General features: G+C 45.8%; 1 protein-coding gene across 1 annotated transcript in view; it reads left to right on the forward strand.

Annotated features, from left to right (window-relative positions):
* Positions 1 to 1,161: 1,161 nt before the first annotated feature.
* Positions 1,162 to 21,912, forward strand: part of pic (DNA damage-binding protein pic) — a 68,508-nt gene continuing 47,757 nt past the window's right edge. The window contains exons 1-7 of the mRNA XM_077661247.1: positions 1,162 to 1,300; positions 1,888 to 2,036; positions 3,343 to 3,459; positions 4,219 to 4,364; positions 4,949 to 5,264; positions 8,155 to 8,394; positions 15,605 to 15,918. Of these exons, the coding sequence (XP_077517373.1) occupies positions 1,240 to 1,300; positions 1,888 to 2,036; positions 3,343 to 3,459; positions 4,219 to 4,364; positions 4,949 to 5,264; positions 8,155 to 8,394; positions 15,605 to 15,918 (1,343 nt within the window). The 5' untranslated portion in view covers positions 1,162 to 1,239. The remainder of the gene's footprint in view (positions 1,301 to 1,887; positions 2,037 to 3,342; positions 3,460 to 4,218; positions 4,365 to 4,948; positions 5,265 to 8,154; positions 8,395 to 15,604; positions 15,919 to 21,912) is intronic.

Below are 21,912 nucleotides of genomic sequence, written 5' to 3' on the forward strand. Positions count from 1 at the left end.
TTGGCTGGAGGACCTCCTTTGAGGGGCATCTGTTGCTTCGTTCTTGAGTTGTAACTTAAAGCAAAAACAGCGTTTGATAACGATGGGCCATGGTCCGCGGCGTCATGTATTACTCCGCTGACCAATCACGAAGTGAACAATATCAGCTTTTTAATCTTTGACTGTATCCAACAATCAGAGGCATCTAAATTTTTGGGCTTATAATTTCGTCTCGTGATTGCAGCTTCTTGTTTAGGTAACGAGAAAGGCGTTTGGCAGTGGTTTACTTTTTATCACGGAGGAAATTGTTCGGTGGGCCTGAATGTGGGTGGAGCTTCACTATAGACACATCCCACTCTCCAACCCACTACAAGTACACCCAATCGTCTCTGAGGCCATATGGCCCACCGAGCAGCTCCATTTGATTAGGCGCGCCGTACTGGAAGGGCATCATATGCAGACATCGGGCATGAAGGCAAGATTTAAAGATGCCTGTACCATGCCCCGTCGCCCAACCTTGGAGGCCATGTGTGAACGCCGCCGTAGAAATGGACCAAGTCACACTCACCATGCTGACCGCTCCATCGCGTGCAAACCGACCACTAGAGCATGCTTTTGCGGTCTCGGTGTGGGCCCTGTTTTTTAAAACCCGTTTAGCAAAACTACAGCGTACCGATTGTTCGAAAACTATTTCATAACTGGACAACTTATTCGATTTGTTTCGAATAATTTTCAACACGCATTATTTGATTCGTTCAGCGGAGCGGATAGTTCTCTTGTCAATGGGAGGCGTCCGCCAGACACCAAAGCCGCCAAAGCCAGCCCAACGAAGCTGTACCAAAATTCTTGTTTTTTTAAATATTTTTGCAAAGTATCCATTCACTTTTCAAACTGAGTGGAACCATAACTATTTATTTTCTTACCAAGGGTTCTTTCGGCCCAAGCGGGCGAAATCAGCTTTCAAACAGAGCGCCGACAAACACCACTTTCTGATCGAACTGAAAAAAGGCTGGCAGCGTAGGACAAATGATTTAGCGCGCAAAACTGCTTCTTTTACTGTTTGAAGTTACTACTGATATATCACGGTACTTCGCGAAAAAGTTATTGTTGCACACTTTAGCGGTTTTTCACGCAACTTTTCAGCAACTCGGCCACGCTGGGTTTGGTTCATTAAGCGGTTGCCAGAGGGCAGGGGGGTCGTTCTTCTAAAAGTGTTCACAGGCCCTTCGTTTCAAAGTCCGGCAGCTTATATGGTCCAAAATGTCATATAATTACGTCGTGACGGCCCACAAGCCGACCGGAGTATCTGCGTGCGCTACAGGTCGGTCAAAGTGTTCTTTAGATTCTCGCGACACTTTAAACGGCTCCCAGCGCTGTTCATCGTAGTCACCTCGCTTCAAGCGAGCACATGCCTCGCACCTTGGCGCCGCTTAGCTGCCTCACGTCGATATTGAACGCGATTTCTGCGATAATCACTTCCAAAGGGCTAGTTACTACGTGAACTTGCGTTGATGGTAATGAGCCTGTACTGCGCGATCTTGAATCTGAAAGCAGTGTTGGCGCCATCGGTTCGCAGCGATGTTTACAGCGTGCCGGTCTTTCGAATGCTAGGCATTCTTGCTCTCTAACCTCACTCCTGCATGGTTATCGCCGAGTGATTAATAAAGAAATGTCTTCCCTGTGTTTCCTGTTCCAATGCTGTGGTAAACTCCCAGCGGTAAGAATGCTGTCACATCGGACGCCGCTTGAAACAACTGTCGGCTATGTCGACTTATTTGTTGACAGTGCACGCTTGAGCGAGTGTTGTTATTTTTAGTTCATTGCAATCTTTGGTTTCCGTTACTGCTTTCGAACGACTAGCTCAGCGTTTTTGCCGCGGCCATGACGAGCTTAAACGTTTTGTTTCAGGTAACTTCACGTCTCCGGATGACATCAACCTCATTCTCGCCAAAAACACTCGCCTCGAGATTTATGTGGTGTCTCCAGAGGGCCTCAGGCCCGTCAAAGAGATCGGCATTTATGGGAGGATAAGCATCATGAAGCTCTTTAGACCTCCGGTAAGCTTTCGAGCATCTCTCCGAAACCGCCACTGCTGTGAGCTTCAGTTTGAATGGCCTGAGCATGATTTGTAACCCGTCAGGCGAACATATCTAATGGGTTGTCAAAGGGCTTTGCTCACAGTACCCAAGTAGAGTATCTGTGGCATCCAATGTACTCGTGCAGAAACTTTAATCGTCGCTGTTGTTTAAAGCCGTAGAGAAAGTGTTAAAAAAAGAGGCAAGAATGTTGTGCTTACAGATGCCAAGAGCTAGCTTTCTTGATGCTGAGCAGAGTGTAATGGAACAGCTCTGTCCTTCGTCTCGAAGGTGTAGCAGAAGTCGTAGTAAGTGAGGATTTGTAACACAGCGACAGGTAAGGCCACAATGCGGCAAACGCAAAATTGTAGAGCTTAAAAACTGCTGTTACCTGTGCTTGGCCTGTGTGTAATATTGGAATTTATACGTACAGCATCACTTACTAATTTTGCTGTAGTGATTGTTGCAGCACTATTCTCACAGCACTGGAGTTATGCTGCGACGGCACTGGCATGCCGGCAAATTTGTTCGTCTTTAAATGGTGCGTTTGTCAAAATATCACCGAGATTTGCGTGTTTTGTGACGTACACCTCATTTGAAGGTGCAAGAATTGTGCAAGAAAGCCGTGAAAGATAAGAGCCACTTTTTTATCATAGGATAATGCTAAGAGAAGGGAACAGATAGGGCTAATTTCATGGAAGAACTGAGATGAAGCTTGTACATAAGTGTGTGTGCTTTTCTTGAGCTAAAAGGGAAAACATAGCTTTGGACCCTTCCTGCATTTAGCTATTTTCTGTATCAAAGTGTTTCCTTGCCATTTTTGCTAGGACTGAGGCTCGGGTGGGTTGGTGGCACAGGTGAGATAAGTTGCGAAAACTGCCACAATTTTACACTTGTTGTGGTTAGTGCGGAGGATTATATAGCGTGCACTCTGAATAAACATTAGTTTTAAGTTCAGTGGCATCTTGATTAGTCATTCCATTGTGTATGCCAGTTTTCGCACTGTTTCAGTCGGTTTGATATTCTTATTTCAGTGGCTTAATTTTGTTGAAGCCATCTCTCTTTCTTCTTTTGTTTATTTTGTAAAAGATGGATTGGCTAAGTTGAGAGGTTTTGTGTCATCACTGTTGTTGTTTTTAATGTTTCGTTCCCTTTTGCATTGTAAGAATGCTTTTGTTTAGAACACAACTATGCGCTTTTGTTTGTATATACTTGCCCTGATATGGAGTCGACACAGCGCCATCACTTGTGACGTGCCAACCTCAAGAAATTTTTTGTTGCTTTACAGGGGGAGAAAAAAGATCTGATGTTTTTTCTGACTGCGAAGTACAACGCAGCTATCCTGGAGTGTGTCCAGTATGGTGACAGCATTGAGATTATCACCAGAGCACATGGCAACATTGCCGTGAGTTTCTTTTTTATGCGTGTGGCAGCATGCATGAAGAGGCTTGAAGTCTGCGCAAACTTTTAAGTCTTCGCGGTTGGCTCAAGGGCTCGACAGTGTCATCTGTTCCATCATTTGTTTCTAGTTACTGTTGCTAGTGTTGCTTGATCATGTCATTATTGAAAGTGAGGTCATATGATTTGTAGGTTTAAAATTCTGGAGCTGTTTTTTTTTGGAGCCACATGGGATACCTGGCGAATTTATTCAGATGAAAATAAAGTGTCTCATATGGTGTGTGCTAAAAGCTTGAATTTATAGTCAGATTCTAGGTGATATTGAACATTAATTTCTGGTTAGTCTACTAAAAGAGCCGCATCACATGGGTATGTGTGTATCTTTGTTTGGCTGCGGTACTTTAATGTGTTGGATTTTTCTCATATTAAGCTAAAAGATTATCATCATTTTATTTTTCTTACCAGGCCATATGTCTTGCTTTTGACAGCACTAGCAACAGACGCTGATCAGAGGTTTACCAGTACTGTGTGGTCATTTGATAAGAATTCAATGCTTTATTTTTTTTTAACTGCAGTAGGAATTTGTCTTGGGTGAGTTTTTTGCAGGCATCAATAGCAGCTCTTTCTGCTGTCAAAAAGCGATGAAGATATTACCATGACATACTGTGTTGTGTGTTATAAGTTGGTTCATGAGTGGCTGTGCCAGCTTCTTATGTTTTTGGTTGTGCTGTACCACTAGTGAAGGTGGTAATGTCTTTCCATTCAGGACACATTTTCGAGGCCCTCTGAGACAGGGAACATTTGCATCATTGACCCTGAGTGCCGGGTGATTGGCCTGCGACTTTATGACGGCCTGTTTAAGGTCATTCCCTTGGATAGGGAAAATAGAGAACTGAAGGCCTTCAACATCAGGTATGCAGCCGTTGACTTGTGTTTCGGGTATGATGAAAGCTTGTATTCTCGGCAGCCCTCTCCCTCTGTGTTCTCTTTTTCCATATTAACCATGACTGCATGATTACTCCTTCTAGAGTGTTGCTTGAAAAGTGTTCAAAAACACCCTTTGAGCACTTAAAACGGATGCTTCCGGCAGTTGACACTCATAGTTACAAGCTTCCTAGCTAAATATCATTGTTTCCGGATGGTAACTGTCTCTCTCTTTTGTCCTGGAGCATGTCTGGGCCACATTTTCAAGTACTTTTTTTTTGTCCTGAAGAATTGACCTATTCTTGTGCACCTTGCCCTGTGTGCAAGTGTGTCTCTCTAGTCCATTCTTTTCGTGCTTCCAAAAGCATGAATGCATCCAGACTCACTGAGCTTTTCATTCTGACCTCTGCTGTTGGTTTATTAAATTCTATTATACAAGCAAGTAGGCTTTGTAAGGTATATTGGGAGAGCGTGTTACCATTGGTATAAATAGGGCTGGGCGCCACGTTGGAGTAGTAGGGTAGACCCAGAACCCGCCAACTTCCCCGGATGTCGTTTCTTCTATTACGCAGAATGGAAGAGCTGACGGTGCAGGACATGGAGTTCCTGCATGGCTGCAAGGTCCCCACCATTGTGCTGCTGCATCAGGACAGCCAGGCGCGCCATATGAAGACGTACGAGGTGTCCCTCAAGGACAAGGAGTTTGTGCGGGGCCCCTGGAAGCAGGACCATGTGGAGAGCGAGGCCACCCTGGTGGTGGCCGTGCCAGAGCCCTTCTGCGGGGCACTCGTCATTGGCCAGGAGTCCATCACTTACCACAATGGGGACCAGTATGTTGTCATCACACCACACCTGATCCGGCAGAGCACCATCGTCTGCTATGGGAAGGTACGGCTAGTCTTTCTGTGCGCAGGAGGCTGGCTGCTCAGTTGGACTGCACACTGGCTGGCAGGAGCAACACCTTTCAATGAAGAGAGGGCTCATTTGACAAACATGATGGTTGTGACTGCAAAACTTTGTTTGACTTCTTCAGCTGCATTTTGAGCCTTTTTTGCTCAGGGGTAGCAGGTAAAGGCGAAAGTCTCAAGTGGGCATGGTAGACTGAATCAACTCCCCAAAATTTTAAGCGTTAGCTCTTACTCATCATGTTTCGAGGTTTTGTGGGGTGTGCTACCACCCTTGATCACAGCGCCATCTGTGCCAGCAACTACTCATCACGTTTCGAGATTTCGTGAGGTCTCCTATTACCCTGAGATCAAAGCGCCATCTGTGGCTGCTACTAGAAAACAGCGCATCTCTCATTGAGACTTGTAGTGCCATCTACAATAGCATTGTAGAAACAACCACCTGCTGCATGCCAGTGATGACAACACGGTCCAATATGGTGGATAGAGGTGGAACTATGTGAGTATGACGTCAGGGGACGAAATGGCGGCATAATTTCGGTTTCTCGAATCCAAGATGGCGGCCATTAAAATTGGTTGTGCCTTCTCATCCCTTCCCCCCCCCCCCCCCCCCCCCCACCAAAAAATATCCTAAAACGGGCAGGAAAACTGTCCTGTTACGGGACTGCTATACATGTATACATTTGTTCCGCCATTTATACTCCGACAACAATGGGCACCAATCCGGGGACAGTTGTATACTGAATTTGGGAGGCAAATAAAACCCTATGGGTTGTGGTATAGAGATAAAACCACAATTAAATAATAGGTAAACATTGTATACATGCAATTACTAATTGAAGCGTTTCCATATCACACCGCAATCCAAGTTCTAGGCCCACCTTAACCCCCTAGATGAAGCAAATACTGTTTGGGATGTATCTTGAGGGGGTGCAACTAGACAATGGGTAGACATGCATCGTAATTTATTTGATAGATGGCGCTAGGCGGCGTGCGTGAACGCGTCGCCGAGCATGGTGGCAATCCACCCCGTTTCAAAGGGTATTAATTACATTTCCTGACACGAGAGGCACGTTCTTCTTCGCTTTCTTCATCTGGTAAACCAAACAGCTAACGCTCGTTACTTCGTCTTCCAGACGGTGGTGGCCTTTTTTATTTTATTTCATTTTATTTTATTACCAAAAATAATGTACAGTGTTAGGAGCAAAACCATGACATGGTGAGCGCTGAGGTGCACTGCAAGCTATTGAACATGGCACCAAAAGCCAAGCTCTTGGTATTTAAAAAATGACAGGTATGTTTGTTTGTTTATTTGTAGGTTTCCTTTTTTTTGCATGTATGCATTTTTTGATGATAAATAGGTTAGGCATGTAAAATATACTCAATTCCTGACATTTTTATTAGTTGCAGGTGCAGATTTTTCTCAGTAGGGGCACCTTTGTAGCATATTTAAGTCTAGTCATTGTTGCTTTGCTGTTCGGGTCATTTTGTTGGCATGTTGTCGCTTTTGAAATTTATTCCTCCATGCTATTGTGCTTCATCTTGGCAAGACCAGCTGCGAAATGGAAGATGCTAAGAGAAAGTTTTGGGAACTAATTTGTGCAGGAAGATGCATATGCCCTAAGGGAGCATCATCATGGTGCGGGTAAAAACCACAGCCTCACTGAAGGCAATCCTGAGGTGTATTTCCACAAAAACAGCCTCCTAACTGCTCTTCTAAAAGCAGTTAGGGCAGTGCATCAGGCTTTGTCATTGCCAGAGCTTCTGAGCAAGTACCTCCATGGCAGGACGCCAGACACCAATGCGCCACTGAGCTAGCTGCGCTGGTGCCGATGCCCCAAAACATTTCTTAGGGTTGACAGTGTGAAGATTGCCATTTGTGATGCTGCGACTCACTACAACAATCGGAAAAAGGGCGGAATTGTAATTTGAAGACACTTGGCATCGTACCATGTGTACATATTCTGCGAAATCGTTCTCAACTGGCTTGATAAGGAGTGTCGAGAAGGCAGAATTCTGCTCAGGAAGTTAAGAATGACGCAGAGAAAAGAAACCCAAAGAAAAGCTTTGGGGAAGATGCCAAGAAAGCAAGAAAGGGTGTGCATTCTCCTGGTGCTTTTTGTAGCATTGTAGTAAATGTGGAGCTATAGAAATGTATTTTTCTCAAAGTGACAGTTAAAAATTTTTTACACCTTCATACACTTTTTATAAACTATGCATCCGATTATGCTGATATTTTTGCAGCCTATATTGAAATCGGTTGTGAGCAGTTTGAACTCAGAAGTTTTCAAAGCTATCTGAATTATAATTGTAAATAAAATTTGTATAATTCATGACAAATGAGAGTAATATCTTGTATAGCCTCCATTTATCTGTTGGAAGTAGAATCGGAACTGCATGGGAAAAAAAATTGGTGACCAATTATTTACTCGGCATAGAAGAATTCCACATGAAACTTCATGTTTACTACTACTTTCTTGCCCAATATTATGAGGAAAGAACCCACAATTGAAATTGGTGTCTCTACTCCTTCAAAACTGAAACTTTTGCTAGTTTAATGCATACTGCTGCTTATGAAAATTACCAGTAAAAGGTGTTCTTCAAGACTGTTGAAGAAAAGGCTTCATAATTGCCTCCCCGTAGATGCTGACGATCTGTAGGTGTAACGAATCGTTTGAATGTTGTTTTTGACTTGCAGTATAAACTCCTCTAATGGCTGCACTTCTCGGGTGTGAATTTTGAAGGTGCAGCTCATACACAAATTAAAAAGAATGTATAACTATTTTTCTCTCAATTATCTAGTCCAAAACAGGGGTTGCAGCCCTTGCACCAGATTATATGGTGCCTTTCCATTTTTTTCTGAACTTGACAAGGTGGACGCCAACGGTTCCCGGTACCTGCTGGGCGACATGGCGGGGCGGCTGTTCATGCTGCTGCTCGAGCGGGAGGACAAGATGGACGGCACCACGGCTGTCAAGGACCTCAAGTTGGAATTCCTGGGCGAGATCACCATCGCCGAGTGCATCACTTACCTGGACAACGGTGTTGTGTACGTCGGATCCCGGCTCGGCGACTCGCAGCTCATCAAGCTCAACTCGGAACGCAATGATCAGGTATGTTACCAGCTTGATTCTTCAGCACTGCTGCAACAGCTTGCTTGCGCTGGCACATACAGCTCATGCAATGCCCTGCACTGTGCGACTTGTGTTCTTGTGACCATGTAAACAAGTGTATGGACTGACTGGGACATTCAGAAAGTGTCACTAGTGTGAGCAGTTTATGCCGTGGCCTAGCAGTCACAGCATTCATAATTTTTACTGAGCTTGAATTCCAAAAATTCTTGGGAGCCCAAGCAAATGACTCATCACTTGCTCATTATTGTTTCTCAGACTTAATTTTCTCTGGGGTGGGTATATTGTTGAGTGATGACAATGTCATTATACTTCAGTGTACTTGTTGAAAATTTCCCAGCTAGGGCCTGAGAAACGTTGCTACGGGTCAGGAGGATAAAACTGGAATGGTGTTGTTAGTGGTCACTTGCAGCAAGTGGCTGAGTTCTTACTTCATTCTTTTGTTGGTGATGCAGTGGAATCTTGATAAAACAAACATGGTTGGTACGAATTTTGGGATGATGGTAATTGGTAAGTTCCTCATCCGCAGTGCATTGTTTAATGAGCAGAATTTCGGATGCTCTGTACACTCTTCTGCGCACTACGGATGATACAAATGCGCGAGGCGTGACTGCACCCTTGAGCACTAAGCACTATTTGTACATTGCCGATGTTGCGATCGTTATTCATGCAGTCCGTACCGTGAGCAGTCAGCGGTGGCATGCAGCCCACACATCGCCAACGTCATGATCGCCAGTTGCATTGTGTGCACCTCGAGTAGGGAGCTGTAGCCATGCGGTCATAAATAAATCTTGTCAGCCATAAACAGATCTACGCGAACGCATTGCCTGCACTTCTACACACGAATTTTGTTTCCTTTGGATGATACAGAATTTCATGTGATACCAATTTTTTAAGGACCCTGTGAGATTTGTTTCATCGCTTTTCTACTGTGGCAATTGGCAGTTTTTAAAACTCTTAAGAATACAGTAGCCGACGGGTAATTCGGACTCCAATAATTCGGACTTGTAGGATATTTCGGACCTCGATGAGGCACCGTCAGTCGCCCCATAGAAGCGCATACATATTCGTGGCGGACATTTCGGACTTCAAAAGTCCGAAAGTTCGATTTTTCTGACTAATTTCAGTCGCCTGCGGGCCAAAATCGGCCATCTTATCGGCTTTTTCGCCAGCGCAAAAGGCGCCATGTTGGATTGAGGCGGATTTATGCTGCATTTGGCTTGGCTTGACACACATTCGGTACCTCATTGTTGCCAGTAGAGGTCCCTGCGGTCTCTGACACTTCAAGGTGGCAGCCGGATTGTCATCGCCGCCAACTTGCTTTTGTCGCCGACGTTGTCGCGGGCAGTTATCGCTTGTCCCATACGTTGAAAATCGGTTGTTGGGGGGAAGGAAATTGTGCCGGAGCTATCTCGGAGCTATCTCACATCTCAGCGGGAAATGATAAAGGAGGGTCTGAGAGAAGAAAAGAAGAAAGAGGTGCCGTAATGGAGGGCTCCGGAATGATTTCGATCACCTGGGGATCTTTAACGTGCACTGACATCGCACAGCACACGGGCGCCTTTGCGTTTCGCCTCCATCGAAACGCGGCCACCGCGGTCGGGTTCCAACCCGTGTACTCCGGATCAGTAGCCGAACGCTCTAACCACTGAGCCACCGCGGCGGGTCTCATAGGTTTGCCATTCGCCGTTTCGTCACTTGGGTTTCTCTGACCGCGTTGACCGAGTGGCGCTCAGTCTTCACAAAGTTACATCTGTTCACCTTTTTGTGATTGCGTCTGGCGGTTCCGCCGCTTTGAAAGAAAAGGGCCTTATCTTTGCGTGTGTTTAACGAGCGGTGTGGTGCACACTCGGGTTGTGGACAACATGGCCCCGCCGGGTCTGTCAAAGAAGTGCGGGAAGTATTCCAACTAAATGCGGTGACCTTGCTGTCTAGTGTGTACAGTGAAAGCACAACCTTGGCGCAAATCGTCGCCAGCAAGAGAAATTTTCCGCAAGGTAAAATCACTGACATTTTTAAGCTGATTTCATCTCAATAAAGTGTTTTTTTGTACTTCACGGATTTTTCGCACTAAAATCTTGTGCACTGTTAGAAGAAGCCACTAATGGTAACTTTATTTGGAATATTCTTTTTCAGAGGTGTGAGAATATCAAATTTTTGGTTGCAAATTGAATAGAATATTTTTAAATACCATATGTACTTGCGTAATGAACCCACTTTTTTCCAGAAAAGTTGACATCAGTTTGAGGGGAGGGTTCATTACGCAGGAAAGGAAGTTTTAAGAGATTTTTTGGAAGGGTCGAGATTTCATATCATATCGCCGTCCATCCTTCCGCCATCAACAAACGCACGTGGTCAGAGGCATTCATGCTGCTGGTGTTTAGCATTGTTCACTTTCACGCGATCCGGCAGTTTTGCGGTAGGCGGCGGCGCCGGCCAATCATGGCGAGATAACGCGAACATGCTGAACACTGGCCCTGAAAATCAGACGCGCGTTTTTTATGCGAAGTTAAAAAACACAGGATGGTGACAGTGTGTAAAGTGAATGTTTGAGCCCTAGCTTACAGCACACAACGTCTTGGCGCTCTGCCAAGTTCGCCAAGCACGCCACGCCCCCCCCCCCCCCACCCCTCTGGCAGGAGCTCTCCTCAAAAGATAAACAAACAAGTGTGGATGTTATCGGTGGCGGGCAGCATCTTGGTGCACTGCCAAGGTCTGCGCTGTGGACGGCAAATCCGCTACAAAAAGCTAAAGGCTGAAAAAAAAAAAAGTAAATTCTGGCCGACAAAAGTGGGGGGCGGGTTCATTATGCGAGTGGGTTCATTACGCGAGTATATACTGTAGTTTCGAATATTAATAAAGGTTATTTTTGAATAGTTTCAAATATCAGTACCAGTAGTTTAAACTAGAAATGTACGCTTTTACATAAAGTGCAGCTATGAAAAAGTAAAGATGTATTTATTGCAGATTTTGTTTTCACGTTTTGTGAGCATAATTTCGTGTACCCGTATTGCCTACCAGGCACTAATTATGGGAGAGGGTATTGTAGAAGTAACAGTTGCAAACTTCTTGCAGGCTAGCTAATATGTTGCTTACAATTCTTTCAACAACATAATTGTGTTCGGTGAACAGTCGAGTATGAGAATTTGATTTAACGCTTAGATGACGTAGGAGCTTACTGGACATTGCTATGAAGCACTGTAAGGTGGCCAGGCACCTCTTTACTGGAGGAGTGATGTCAGTGGCCGTGTATTGGGAAGGGCAAGGCACTGATGAATGCTGGCAAAACGCAAATAGTCAGCTTGTGAAATGGAAACAACTGAAACGAGTTCAGCTCTAATGGGAGTGAGACCGTCTCTTTCACTCTTTCTCGTGCGCCTAAATGCATAGCGCCAGCAGTGTAATGCTGCTTCATATGCAGAGTTTACAATGACACCTGCCTCACTTGACCTTCACGTGACGGTTTTGCGAGACTGCAAGCCCATTGATGGGCCTGATCACTATCGCAGTTGAAGGCACGAAAATGAAACCGCACTTATCACACACTTGGATGGACAGGTTTCTCCCTTTGTGGGGGCTGTGCTTTACACTGTGTGGTAGCATGTGCTGTTTTCGAGATTTATGTTTCTCTCACAAGCTTTCTTTTTGTTCTGTGTGGCCAAAGACATGCAGTTTTTAGATTTTAATAGACAAATATTGTGAAGGATTAAAGCTGTTTACTGGGAAACAACCACAGCTTTGTTGAATGCGAGAATATCGGCTCTTAAGGGGGGACACTGGTCTTAAAGCTATTTTTGTTGTTTTTTGACCAATCTTAATAAAAATGCATAGACTTATTCAAATTTTTATGCTGATTTCAAATATGCATTTATTTTAGGTGTAGGCCAATTAGTTTTCAAGATAATTAACAATTAATGCCCATTGTTTGAGGCCCAAATAGCAAAATAATGATTTCATCTAAAATTAATTTTAAGGCATGGTTAGATAGCCAGAATAGTGAATTATGAAATGTTGAGAGCAATTTTTGATATGTCAATTATTACTCATTTTACAACCTTCTGAATTTCAGTATAAAAAATGTGTGTACCAAGTAATGGTAAATTAACGAAAATAATTATTTTTTTAAGGTAAAATGAAAAAATCTGCTCCCAACATTTCACACAGCATACATTAGGCTTTCCATTGCAACCAAAATTTCAGCTCTATGTGACTTGGTTGCTGAGATATCAAGGCCTCAAGACTGCTAGCAGTCAACCATATGCATTTTGAGAAAAGCCCCAAAAACAAGCAGGGGACAGTTTAATAAATATTTACAAGTGCAGTAATATATTTACAATAGGAAATGGCTAGTAGCCACCAGGAATGTAGTCCTTTTGATTGCCAGTAGTATCCAGGTGCCGCTTCTTGAGCACTCCTTGAATATTTTCCGCAATGGAATGCTTTCGAGCGCACTTTTGCTTTCGGCGCTCATCCTTCTCTCGCATTCTTTTTGCGCTCATAGAATTCGTATTGAGGCCCAGTTCCTGTAATATTGCTGCAGAATTTCTTTTGCTGCCTGCGTTGAACCGCATTACTGCCTCAGCCACATCAGCCTCAACAGTAAACAATGATGCGTGGCGCTCTTTGGGTGCCAAGGCCCATATCAAAGAGTGTAGGCTTTCATTACTGCTCTAAGAGCTTCCTATCCGACAGTCGCTCATAGACAGGGAGCAATGCTTTAGCAACATGGGGTGGAATGTTGTACCGATGCTTTGGAGCAGATTCGCCTCGGGCTGCTGCCGCATTTTGCTGGCACCAAGAGTCCATCCAGTCCCGATGGTTTGATGCCTCATCAGTAGAGGTAATGTGGTGGTAGGTGGCCATCACAGCCTTCTGCGTAGCCTCTACATCCCCATTATGGGATTTTAAAGCCCAGGCATAATAGGAGCTTAACTTTGTTATGAGGCTGCCTGTCAGTTTGCCTTTTCCTCCAAGGTTTTCGGCACCTTTGTGTTTGAACAACAAAGTCCGCAATGCTGTTCCCATACGTTTCTGCACGTGGTTTATGCAGTCTTCTTTTTTTACTTTGATGTATCCATACACATCTGCCTCTTGCACAGCTAGAAAAGCCCGACTATCACCGTCCGAAAGCATTGTGGTATAGCGAAGGCCACACTTCTTCAACGACCTTTCAAAAAGAATAAGGGCTGCCTCAACTTCCATCTCTCCAGCCTTTTTTTCTGAGTTTTTTTGGCATAGGTGCCCAGCTCTCCAGGACTGGTATGATGGGTCACCTTTTGGGCCTCGCTCGCAGCCGGCACAGAAGTTGCACAATACAACATAGTCCAGCACAAGCCCGGTAAACAGTTCGATGACGGTTCCCACACCAATGTGGGATGTGTGGCCACGTGTCATCCAAGTGCCGTCGTATGATACTGCAATATTGCCGGGGTTCCCAAGGTCCAATTCATTATAAAGTTCTCGAACCGACCGCGCACACTCTTGTGCAACTTCTTCGGCTGCACGAGCTGCTGCAGGTGTCAACTTTTTTTTCACATAGTCTTGCCACGTTTTATTGTGGAGACCGCGGTGCGAAACGTTCAGCGATGAAAAAATGTCATTTAGAGCTGTCTGCTGGTTGCCAGTGCTCTGCATTGCACGAGCACCGAGCACATTCACCACAAAAGGGTTGATCTTCTGATCGCCACGTACCCGCGGCGAACTCCATGTAGACGATGCGTCTCCACAGCTCGCACATTGAAGAGAAAGTTTAACGGCAAGGCCGTATTCTCGCTCATCTTTTACGAAGCTCAAGTCATTGCCGCCACACATTTTACACCTCACAAGTTTCAACAAACTGTTGAGCGATTCCAAACAAACGATCGTGAAGCTTGCCTCGTCGAGCAGACAGTCCGACGTGCTGCCGTCACGTAAACAACGAGACTTCCGCTCCGTTGCTGGAGTTGAGGCGAGTTCTCGCATTTTTGTTCAGTCTTCATCTTATTTTGGAGCACATCTGAGGGCTCCAGCATCACTGTATCACGGCGGATGCGGGCGCTGCCGCTTACAGCTTCCCGTGCTGCGGAGCGCGTTAGGCCTACCTGCGCGGCCTCGCCGACACGATCGTTCAGCGCAGGAGTTTCATCATTGTCGGGGCGCACAGCAGGGCGTCTCTTGAGGTTATCGACCAGCGACTTCTTCCTTTTCTTGCCGAATTTATGCCTTGAGTGCACCTTGCGCGCTGAACCAGGCATCGCTGCGCGTTTCTTGCACTGCACGGTCCGGCACAAAGAGTCGCGTCTCCCCGCGGCTCGGGCGCGTCAAGCAGACGCTGCCAGCCCGCTCCACCAATCGGATGACGACCTGCTGTCACGTGATCCGCGGCAGCCAATAGAATTTTGAATACTACCTTTTCTTTTTTGCTATTTTCTCGGCAACCAATGGGCGAACAGAAGTCGTAGTGGCGGGAAATTGAAGGCGAAAGGCGGCTTTTTCAAATGAGACCAAGATGGCTGCGGTGCCGCGCATGAAACGGGAGCTACGCTTTGCGAAATACTGCTGTTTCGGCGCCGATTTCAGCTCAAATTCGGGCGACATGGATTATATAAATTGGTATTGTGAGTAAAATATTGACCTTAGAGGCGAGAAATTTAACAGAGAGGTAGATAAATGATTGCTGATTTCGAAAATAACATTTTCTAAAAACTGATTTTTTCGAGATTTTTCGGCCCGAAAGACCCGTGTCCCCCCTTAAATGATGCATGCAGTTGAACATTTTGCATGTCCCCTTTTTATTTTTATTTTGGATAGCTAGAAAACACGCTTAATTCAAACATTTTACACAGTCTTAAATACTTATAATAGACGAGGTTCTACTGTAGTGCTTGTGTATATCGTTTCCACGAGTCGCAGGATTTTCTTAAGCCCCTTAGCTCATGTTAGCGGAGATTCCTCGTCTATATTCTCTAAAAGCAGAAATGAGAAAGGAGTTCTGCATTTTCTTTGGTTGGTGTGCTAAAACTATAAAATTTTTTTTAACCTTGCCTTTAGCCCACAGTAACGTTGGTTTCTTATGTATCATAACTGAACACAATAGAAACACAATTTCTTGCATCTCTGTTGGTCTCACACCGTGGATCTAAACTTCTAGAAATTTTGAAAAGCACGGACTCATCTCAGTGTGTTCCACCACTGTGTGTGTGCCACCTTGCAGGGTTCGTACGTGGAGATAATGGAGGTATTCACCAATCTTGGCCCCATTGTGGACATGTGCGTTGTGGACCTGGAGAGGCAGGGCCAGGGCCAACTGGTGACTTGTTCGGGGGCCTTCAAGGAGGGGTCGCTGCGGATCATCCGCAATGGCATTGGCATCCACGAGCACGCCAGCATCGACCTGCCGGGCATCAAGGGCATGTGGCCCCTCCGGGTGGGGTCGGCCGTAGCTGCCCACTTAGGGGATGGCAAGAACGTCGGGGAGAGCGCCGAAAGGGACAACACTCTCGTGCTGTCCTTTGTGCGCCAGACAAGGTGTGTACATCAGAGGAGCAATGAGTTGGGTAGTTGGTTTAGACGGTTTGGTTTATGGTGTTTAACATCCCAAAGCTATGAGGGGCATTGTAGTGGAGAGCTTCGGATAATTTCGACCACCTGGGGTTCTTTAGCATGCACTGACATCGCACAGTACATGAGCCTCCAGCATTTTGCCTCTATTGAACTCCAACTGCCGCGGCCGGGATTGAACCTGCTTTGATGCTTGAACTTCATGAAGTCCACTCTTGAAAATTCAATCAGAGAGGGAACCGAGAATTTGTTCAAATCATGCAGAGTTCTATTTAAGGGGGCCTCTTTAATACAACTCATGTTGACCGGAAGCATGCTTGAAAACAGGATTTTGCTGCGTTTCACTTTCAACATGTGCGAGCAAAACATGCAAGTGAATGGGATCACTGTTCATTACGACAGCATTTACAAAAGGCCTGAAGGGTGTGTATTGATCAATTGTTAGTTTGTGCTCCCTCTTGTATGTGTCATGTCTGCTTGATTTTTATGTGTTACTACAGTGAAATCTCGTTAATTCGAACCTCGATAATTCGAATTTTCGGGTTATTCGAACTACACTACTTGGTCCGGCCAAGCTCCAAGCTCCATAGAGATCTGTGTATAAAAAATCCTGTTAATTCGATAGCGAGTCTGTTCCGCTAAGGATAATTTGAACTACGCGCTGCCACGTTTGAGCGGCTTGGCACACAGCACGTGGCCGAAAAAAAAAGCACCTCCGCATAGTTAGAGGCTGCACACGTCCTAAACGGGGACAGAAGATGGAACCAGATAAAACTGTGGAAGAGTGGGTAAAGCCTAAATGGCGCCATCACCGGCGCGGCGGCCGGCGGCGCCGGAGGGTACAGGTTGGCAACCGTGGTGGTGGCTGCGTACCCTATTTTCTGCGCAGCGTCCGAAACTCGCAACTAAATACTCGTTGATTCGAGCTCCATTAATTCAGAAATACGGTTAAGTACTGTCGGCGCGGTCCCAGCCAACACCCATGAAAGGCTATGACTTCGGACGGTCACTGCAAATTACGTGCGAAAAACTTTTTCTTTTCTTTTTCTTTGCAAGTGTCGTCCATCCTTCCAACCAACAGTCGCCAACGGAAGCACGCGGTCAGCCGCAATCATGATGCCGGCTTTTAGCATCGCCTTCTAGAATACTGTAGTCCGGCGGTCAGCCGCTGGCTGGAAGCGGCCAACGTGAGCTGTCAGCGCGACCAGTCAGGGCGCGACAGTGTCTGACTTTCGCCCGCTTCTACAACATGGCCGCGCCTGCCGAAGTGGCCTCTCGCTTCACCACGAACTCGTCGTTGCCGCTACACTGTGCCTCATGTTTACTGCAAACAAAAGTCGCACAAAGCTCTCGTTTTGTCTGAAGATGCCCGCAGCATAAAATTTTAGCTATGAAACGAGCCAGATTTTCAGAATGCTTCTGGATTTTTAAAGCTGCTAGGCTTGGCCACTACGCAGCGGTTGACGTCGTGAGCGCGAGAGGTTCAAACAGGTTAACCATTTTGGTTCAGAAAAGGGTCACAAAGAATAATTCGTCCTCTTTGTTGTCATTGAATAAATAATAGCTTAATTGTAAATGCACAGCTGTTCTTTTCAGTATGTTACTAAGCATATGCAATCACGCCATTTCTAAATCCTGGCGGCAGCCGCCAGTTTTCGGCGTTCCGCAGCGCAAGTTCGCTCCATGTGGGTCGCCCTAAATACGGTACATATACCGTAATGCAAATGGTGTCAGTTTTTTCGAGGCCATTCGATAATTTGAACATCGGATATTTCGAACTTTTTTCCCCGGTCCCGTGAAGTTCCAATTAACGAGCTTTTACTGTAGTGGGCAGTCAAAGTCAATGAAAAATATGTCCATCACACAGTCCATGCTTTTAAGCATAGATATCTTCTTCACTTTCTTGGTCTCTTTTTATTTTTGCAAATTCAAGGGAAGTTCTGATCAGTGTCGTATAACATCTGCCTTTGTCTGTAGGCTTTTGTGTGTTAGGTGATTTAGTGTACAGTAGGCTGGTACGAATATTCAATAATTTCGACTATTTGATCGAATGATAAAGTATTTGATATTCGATGCTATGCTAATGTTTGGTATTCGAAATAACAGAAGTCAAGCGAAAAACGCTTCTGGAACGCCTTCTTCATGTGGTTTCATGTGTTTTCTTTCTCTTTTTTTTTGCGCCATCATGGTTCCCGCTTCGCACGTTTGACCGCGTCTCTTTTTGCGTAGAGCTCGCTTAGCTAAGTTTCTCGAGATCTTTTTGTGGTTTCTTTTTTCCTACGTCGCATACTTTGTCAGTACAAAGTAACTGATGCCGGGGAGACGTATGTATGTACGTTTGAAGACGACGACGCATAGTACGTACGGGAGAAAGCGTCGCCCGCCCAACGCGAAGCACGGTTCGACGTCAGGACATTCGACCGTGCCGGGCGATTGTTCGCAGTTACAGCGAGCGTCGCCTGCCTCATCGTATGCCCTACATTCGAGCGTGTAGGATGAGGATTGTTCGAAGCTACAGCGAGCGTCGCTTGCTTCGTCACCTGTGCGATGTTCGACCGTGCCGGATGAGGATTGTTCGAAGTTACAGCGAGCGTTGCCTGCTTCGTCACCTGTGCGATTTTTGACCATGCAGGATGAGGATTGTTCGAAGTTACAGCGAGCATCGCCTGCTTCGTCACCTGTGCGATGTTCGACCGTGCCGGATGAAGAATGTTCAGAAGTACTTGCTGTTGGGCTAGTTGGTTCATCATAAAGTTGAATAGTGCAAGGGAACAAACACAGGTAGACACAGGTGCTCTTTCTGTCTGTGTCTTCCTGTATTCGTTCCCTTGCGCCATTCAACTTTATGAGGATTGTTCAGAGTCTCGGCTAGCGTTGGCCCCCCCCCCCCCCCCCCCCCCGCAACGCCTGACCAATTTGCTCTGGAATCCAGGCCCGGTCCCAGCACATTTTGTCGATTCGACATGGAGTTTTACACAGCGGAGGAGATCACCGCACGCACGGAACACGCAGACATGATCAAGCCCGGCATGGGTGCAAAGTAGGCAGCGCAGCCTTAGCTACAATGCAGACTGCAACATCCTTCGTCGCAGCCTTGAAAAGGACCAGAGAAGGCTGACGAAGAAAACAACAGCCTTTTTGAGCAATAATGCAGACAAAAAAAAAAAAAAGTCTCCCTAGGAGGTACTGTGGAGACAGGTCCCCAGACTGCAGCCCCGGACAGGTGTAGATCACCAACATGAAACACTCCGGACTGGGACAGGTGCAAATCACCATCATCATGGACGAGAACTGTTTAGTTACTAAGCTTTTATAGCCCTCATGCAAATAACTGGCAAGGCACTGATAAAGTATTGCCACCGTCTTGGCTAGCTTTCAAGTTCACAAATTTTGCTGAATTCCTAATGACAAATGCCATCTTGACCTTGGATTGTCTGTGATATCCTCAGGTTTAGTTGACATATTTAGAATCCGAAGATAGTTTTGGAAATGGGAAGAACATGTCATTTTTGCTGGGAAATACCAGAGTGAGGCTACCGACCATTCATCTTATAACATATGGTCAAACTTCAAATGCATTTTTCTCAGTTTCATATTTTTGGTCGATCCCCTCAGCCTTACGCAGGATTTTGATAACTTCGTTTCGTGTCACAAGAGTAACCTTGGGACCATTTTCTTCGGAGAGAAATAAGGTACCCGATGACATTCTTACTTTTTTTGCTTAGGCCACGCATAAATAGCAATCTGCAATTAGCTTAACGAGTTGCAGTTCAAATACTGCAACCTTTTACTCTCGACATAATACATGAGGATGACATGCCTTTAGAGAAAAACGAAGAATGTCATCGGGTATGGCGACTCTCCGGCTGTCAATTCATGGAATTAAAAGCAACAAAACTCGATGAGAAAGTTCATTAAAACTGCATAAGAAATTACCTAATTACACTCTAGACTTTGTAGGATAACTTTTGATCTAAGACGATCAGCTCAGTTATGATTACATTTTTGGAATCAGAGGAGAAAAACGCATCTGGGCTCAAAATGTTATGAGATTCTAGCCATAAATAAAAAAAAAAGTTAGTTTTAAGACCCTCGTCCCCCCTTAAATTCGCTAATCAGGTGCTCCTTTCTGGCGTCTGACGAGGAGTAGCGCTGGTCATGCAGGTGGGCTGTGCGTACGCCTAGCAGCTGTATACTGAGTCGGCACTTATAAGCAACAGCTGCGCAACAACGCAATCGCACTTAACACCAGCATTTGGAGGCTTCGAAAATACATCCACATGTATTCACATGTGGACACACCTGGACAGAAATCGGGTCCACATGTAGGCCGACTCTTTCTATTTCCGATGGTAATTTTTGCAGAACGTAGGCACAGCTTCAATGAGCTTGAGAAAGCTTCAATGCAATCTTTCTTTTTTTCTTGTATTGGCCCTGCTGGTCAGAAAAACACATAATTTTGAAAATGCCTGTTGTGTCGTTCAACCTTTTCTGTGTGCCAGAGGTATTCGAAATATTTGTTTCAAAATTAGTCGAGTCCACTTATAACAATGTTCAAGTGCCACGAAAATTCCATTGTTATAACTAATAATTGTTATAAACGGGTTGCACGAAAAAAAGCCTAACAACTGCAAAGAGGGGTCACGGACGGCAAGTGACATGCGAGCTCCGCCGAGGCATCGTTCTGGTGGCACCGAAAGGGGCATTGTAAAAAATACGAGAAGGTTGCTGCGGCTGCCTCTCAGCTTGAAAAATCCCTTAGTGCTCGAAAAAAAGAACAAAGAAAACATGAAAACTTGAAAGCATTTAAATAGGGCACAATAACTTGCTCTTCTCACTTCTTTGCTGAAACAAACCCGTAATCGGTGAGTTTCGACTGCTGACATCGTTCTGGAGGGCATCCAAATGTTGGACATGTCCGAGTGAAAGGTTTTTATGCAAAAATGAAGTCCCGCAGGGACTCGATCATTCTTGAGGCCTCCTGATGAGAGACAACTTGTACAGGCTCCGGTTTATCTTCGTCATCGCTGCTGTCATCGTCTTCCGCGCCGGTGACTGCTGCAACGATCGCCTCATCAGTCAATTCTTCATTTGTGGTGACTGCATCGTTGGCGTGCAAGAATTCTTCAAGCCCTTCCGCGTCGCCGTCATCACCGCGCACCGTAGACCAAAGTGCTGTAATCGCTCCATCGGCAGGAGCTTCGCGACACTCCGCATCACTGATATCCCCGTCGAAGCCCGCTTTTCGGAAGCAATTCATGACGGTGGAGGAGCTGACTTCTGCCCATGCCCCAAAAATGCATTGAACAGCCATCAGGAGTGAAATCTTAAAAGTCTGGAACGGGTCGGTATTCACGCACAGCAATGTCCAGGTTAAGAGCAAGCCTGCTCAACACACGCCGGCGATGCAATGCCTTGAAGCACGCAATCACGCCGGTGTCCATGGGCTGCAAGCCTGCAGTCGTGTTTGGCGGCAGGAAGAAAATTTTCACATGCGACAGCTTCTGGGCAGTCTGGTGTGCAGTACAGTTATCAAGGACCAACGCCACCTTCCTGCCTTCATGCTGCATCCGCTGATCGAACTCTCACAGCCACTTGCGGAAAAGTTCACGCGTCATCCACGCTTTCTTATTATGACGGTAACGAACTGGAATCCTCGCAGCGCCACGGAAACAGCGGGGATTCCTAGATTTTCCAATTACGAAGGCGGGGCACTTGTCGCTGCCGTCCATATTCGCACAGAGGAAAACGGTCGCCCGCAATTTGCTCTGCTTGCCGGCCTTACAGGGACGCCTTTGAGTGCATGCGTCTTCAACGGAAGCATTTGGAAGAATAGCCCGGTCTCGTCACCATTGTACAAGTCCCGGTCTGCATATGCTTCGCGGATGTACGGCAGTGTCTCTTCCAACCACTTCCGTCTAGCATCGACATCAAGCGACCCTGCCTTGCCCACGACTGCCT

Source organism: Amblyomma americanum, chromosome 4 (genome assembly GCF_052857255.1).
Source record: "Amblyomma americanum isolate KBUSLIRL-KWMA chromosome 4, ASM5285725v1, whole genome shotgun sequence".
NCBI lineage: Eukaryota > Metazoa > Arthropoda > Arachnida > Ixodida > Ixodidae > Amblyomma > Amblyomma americanum.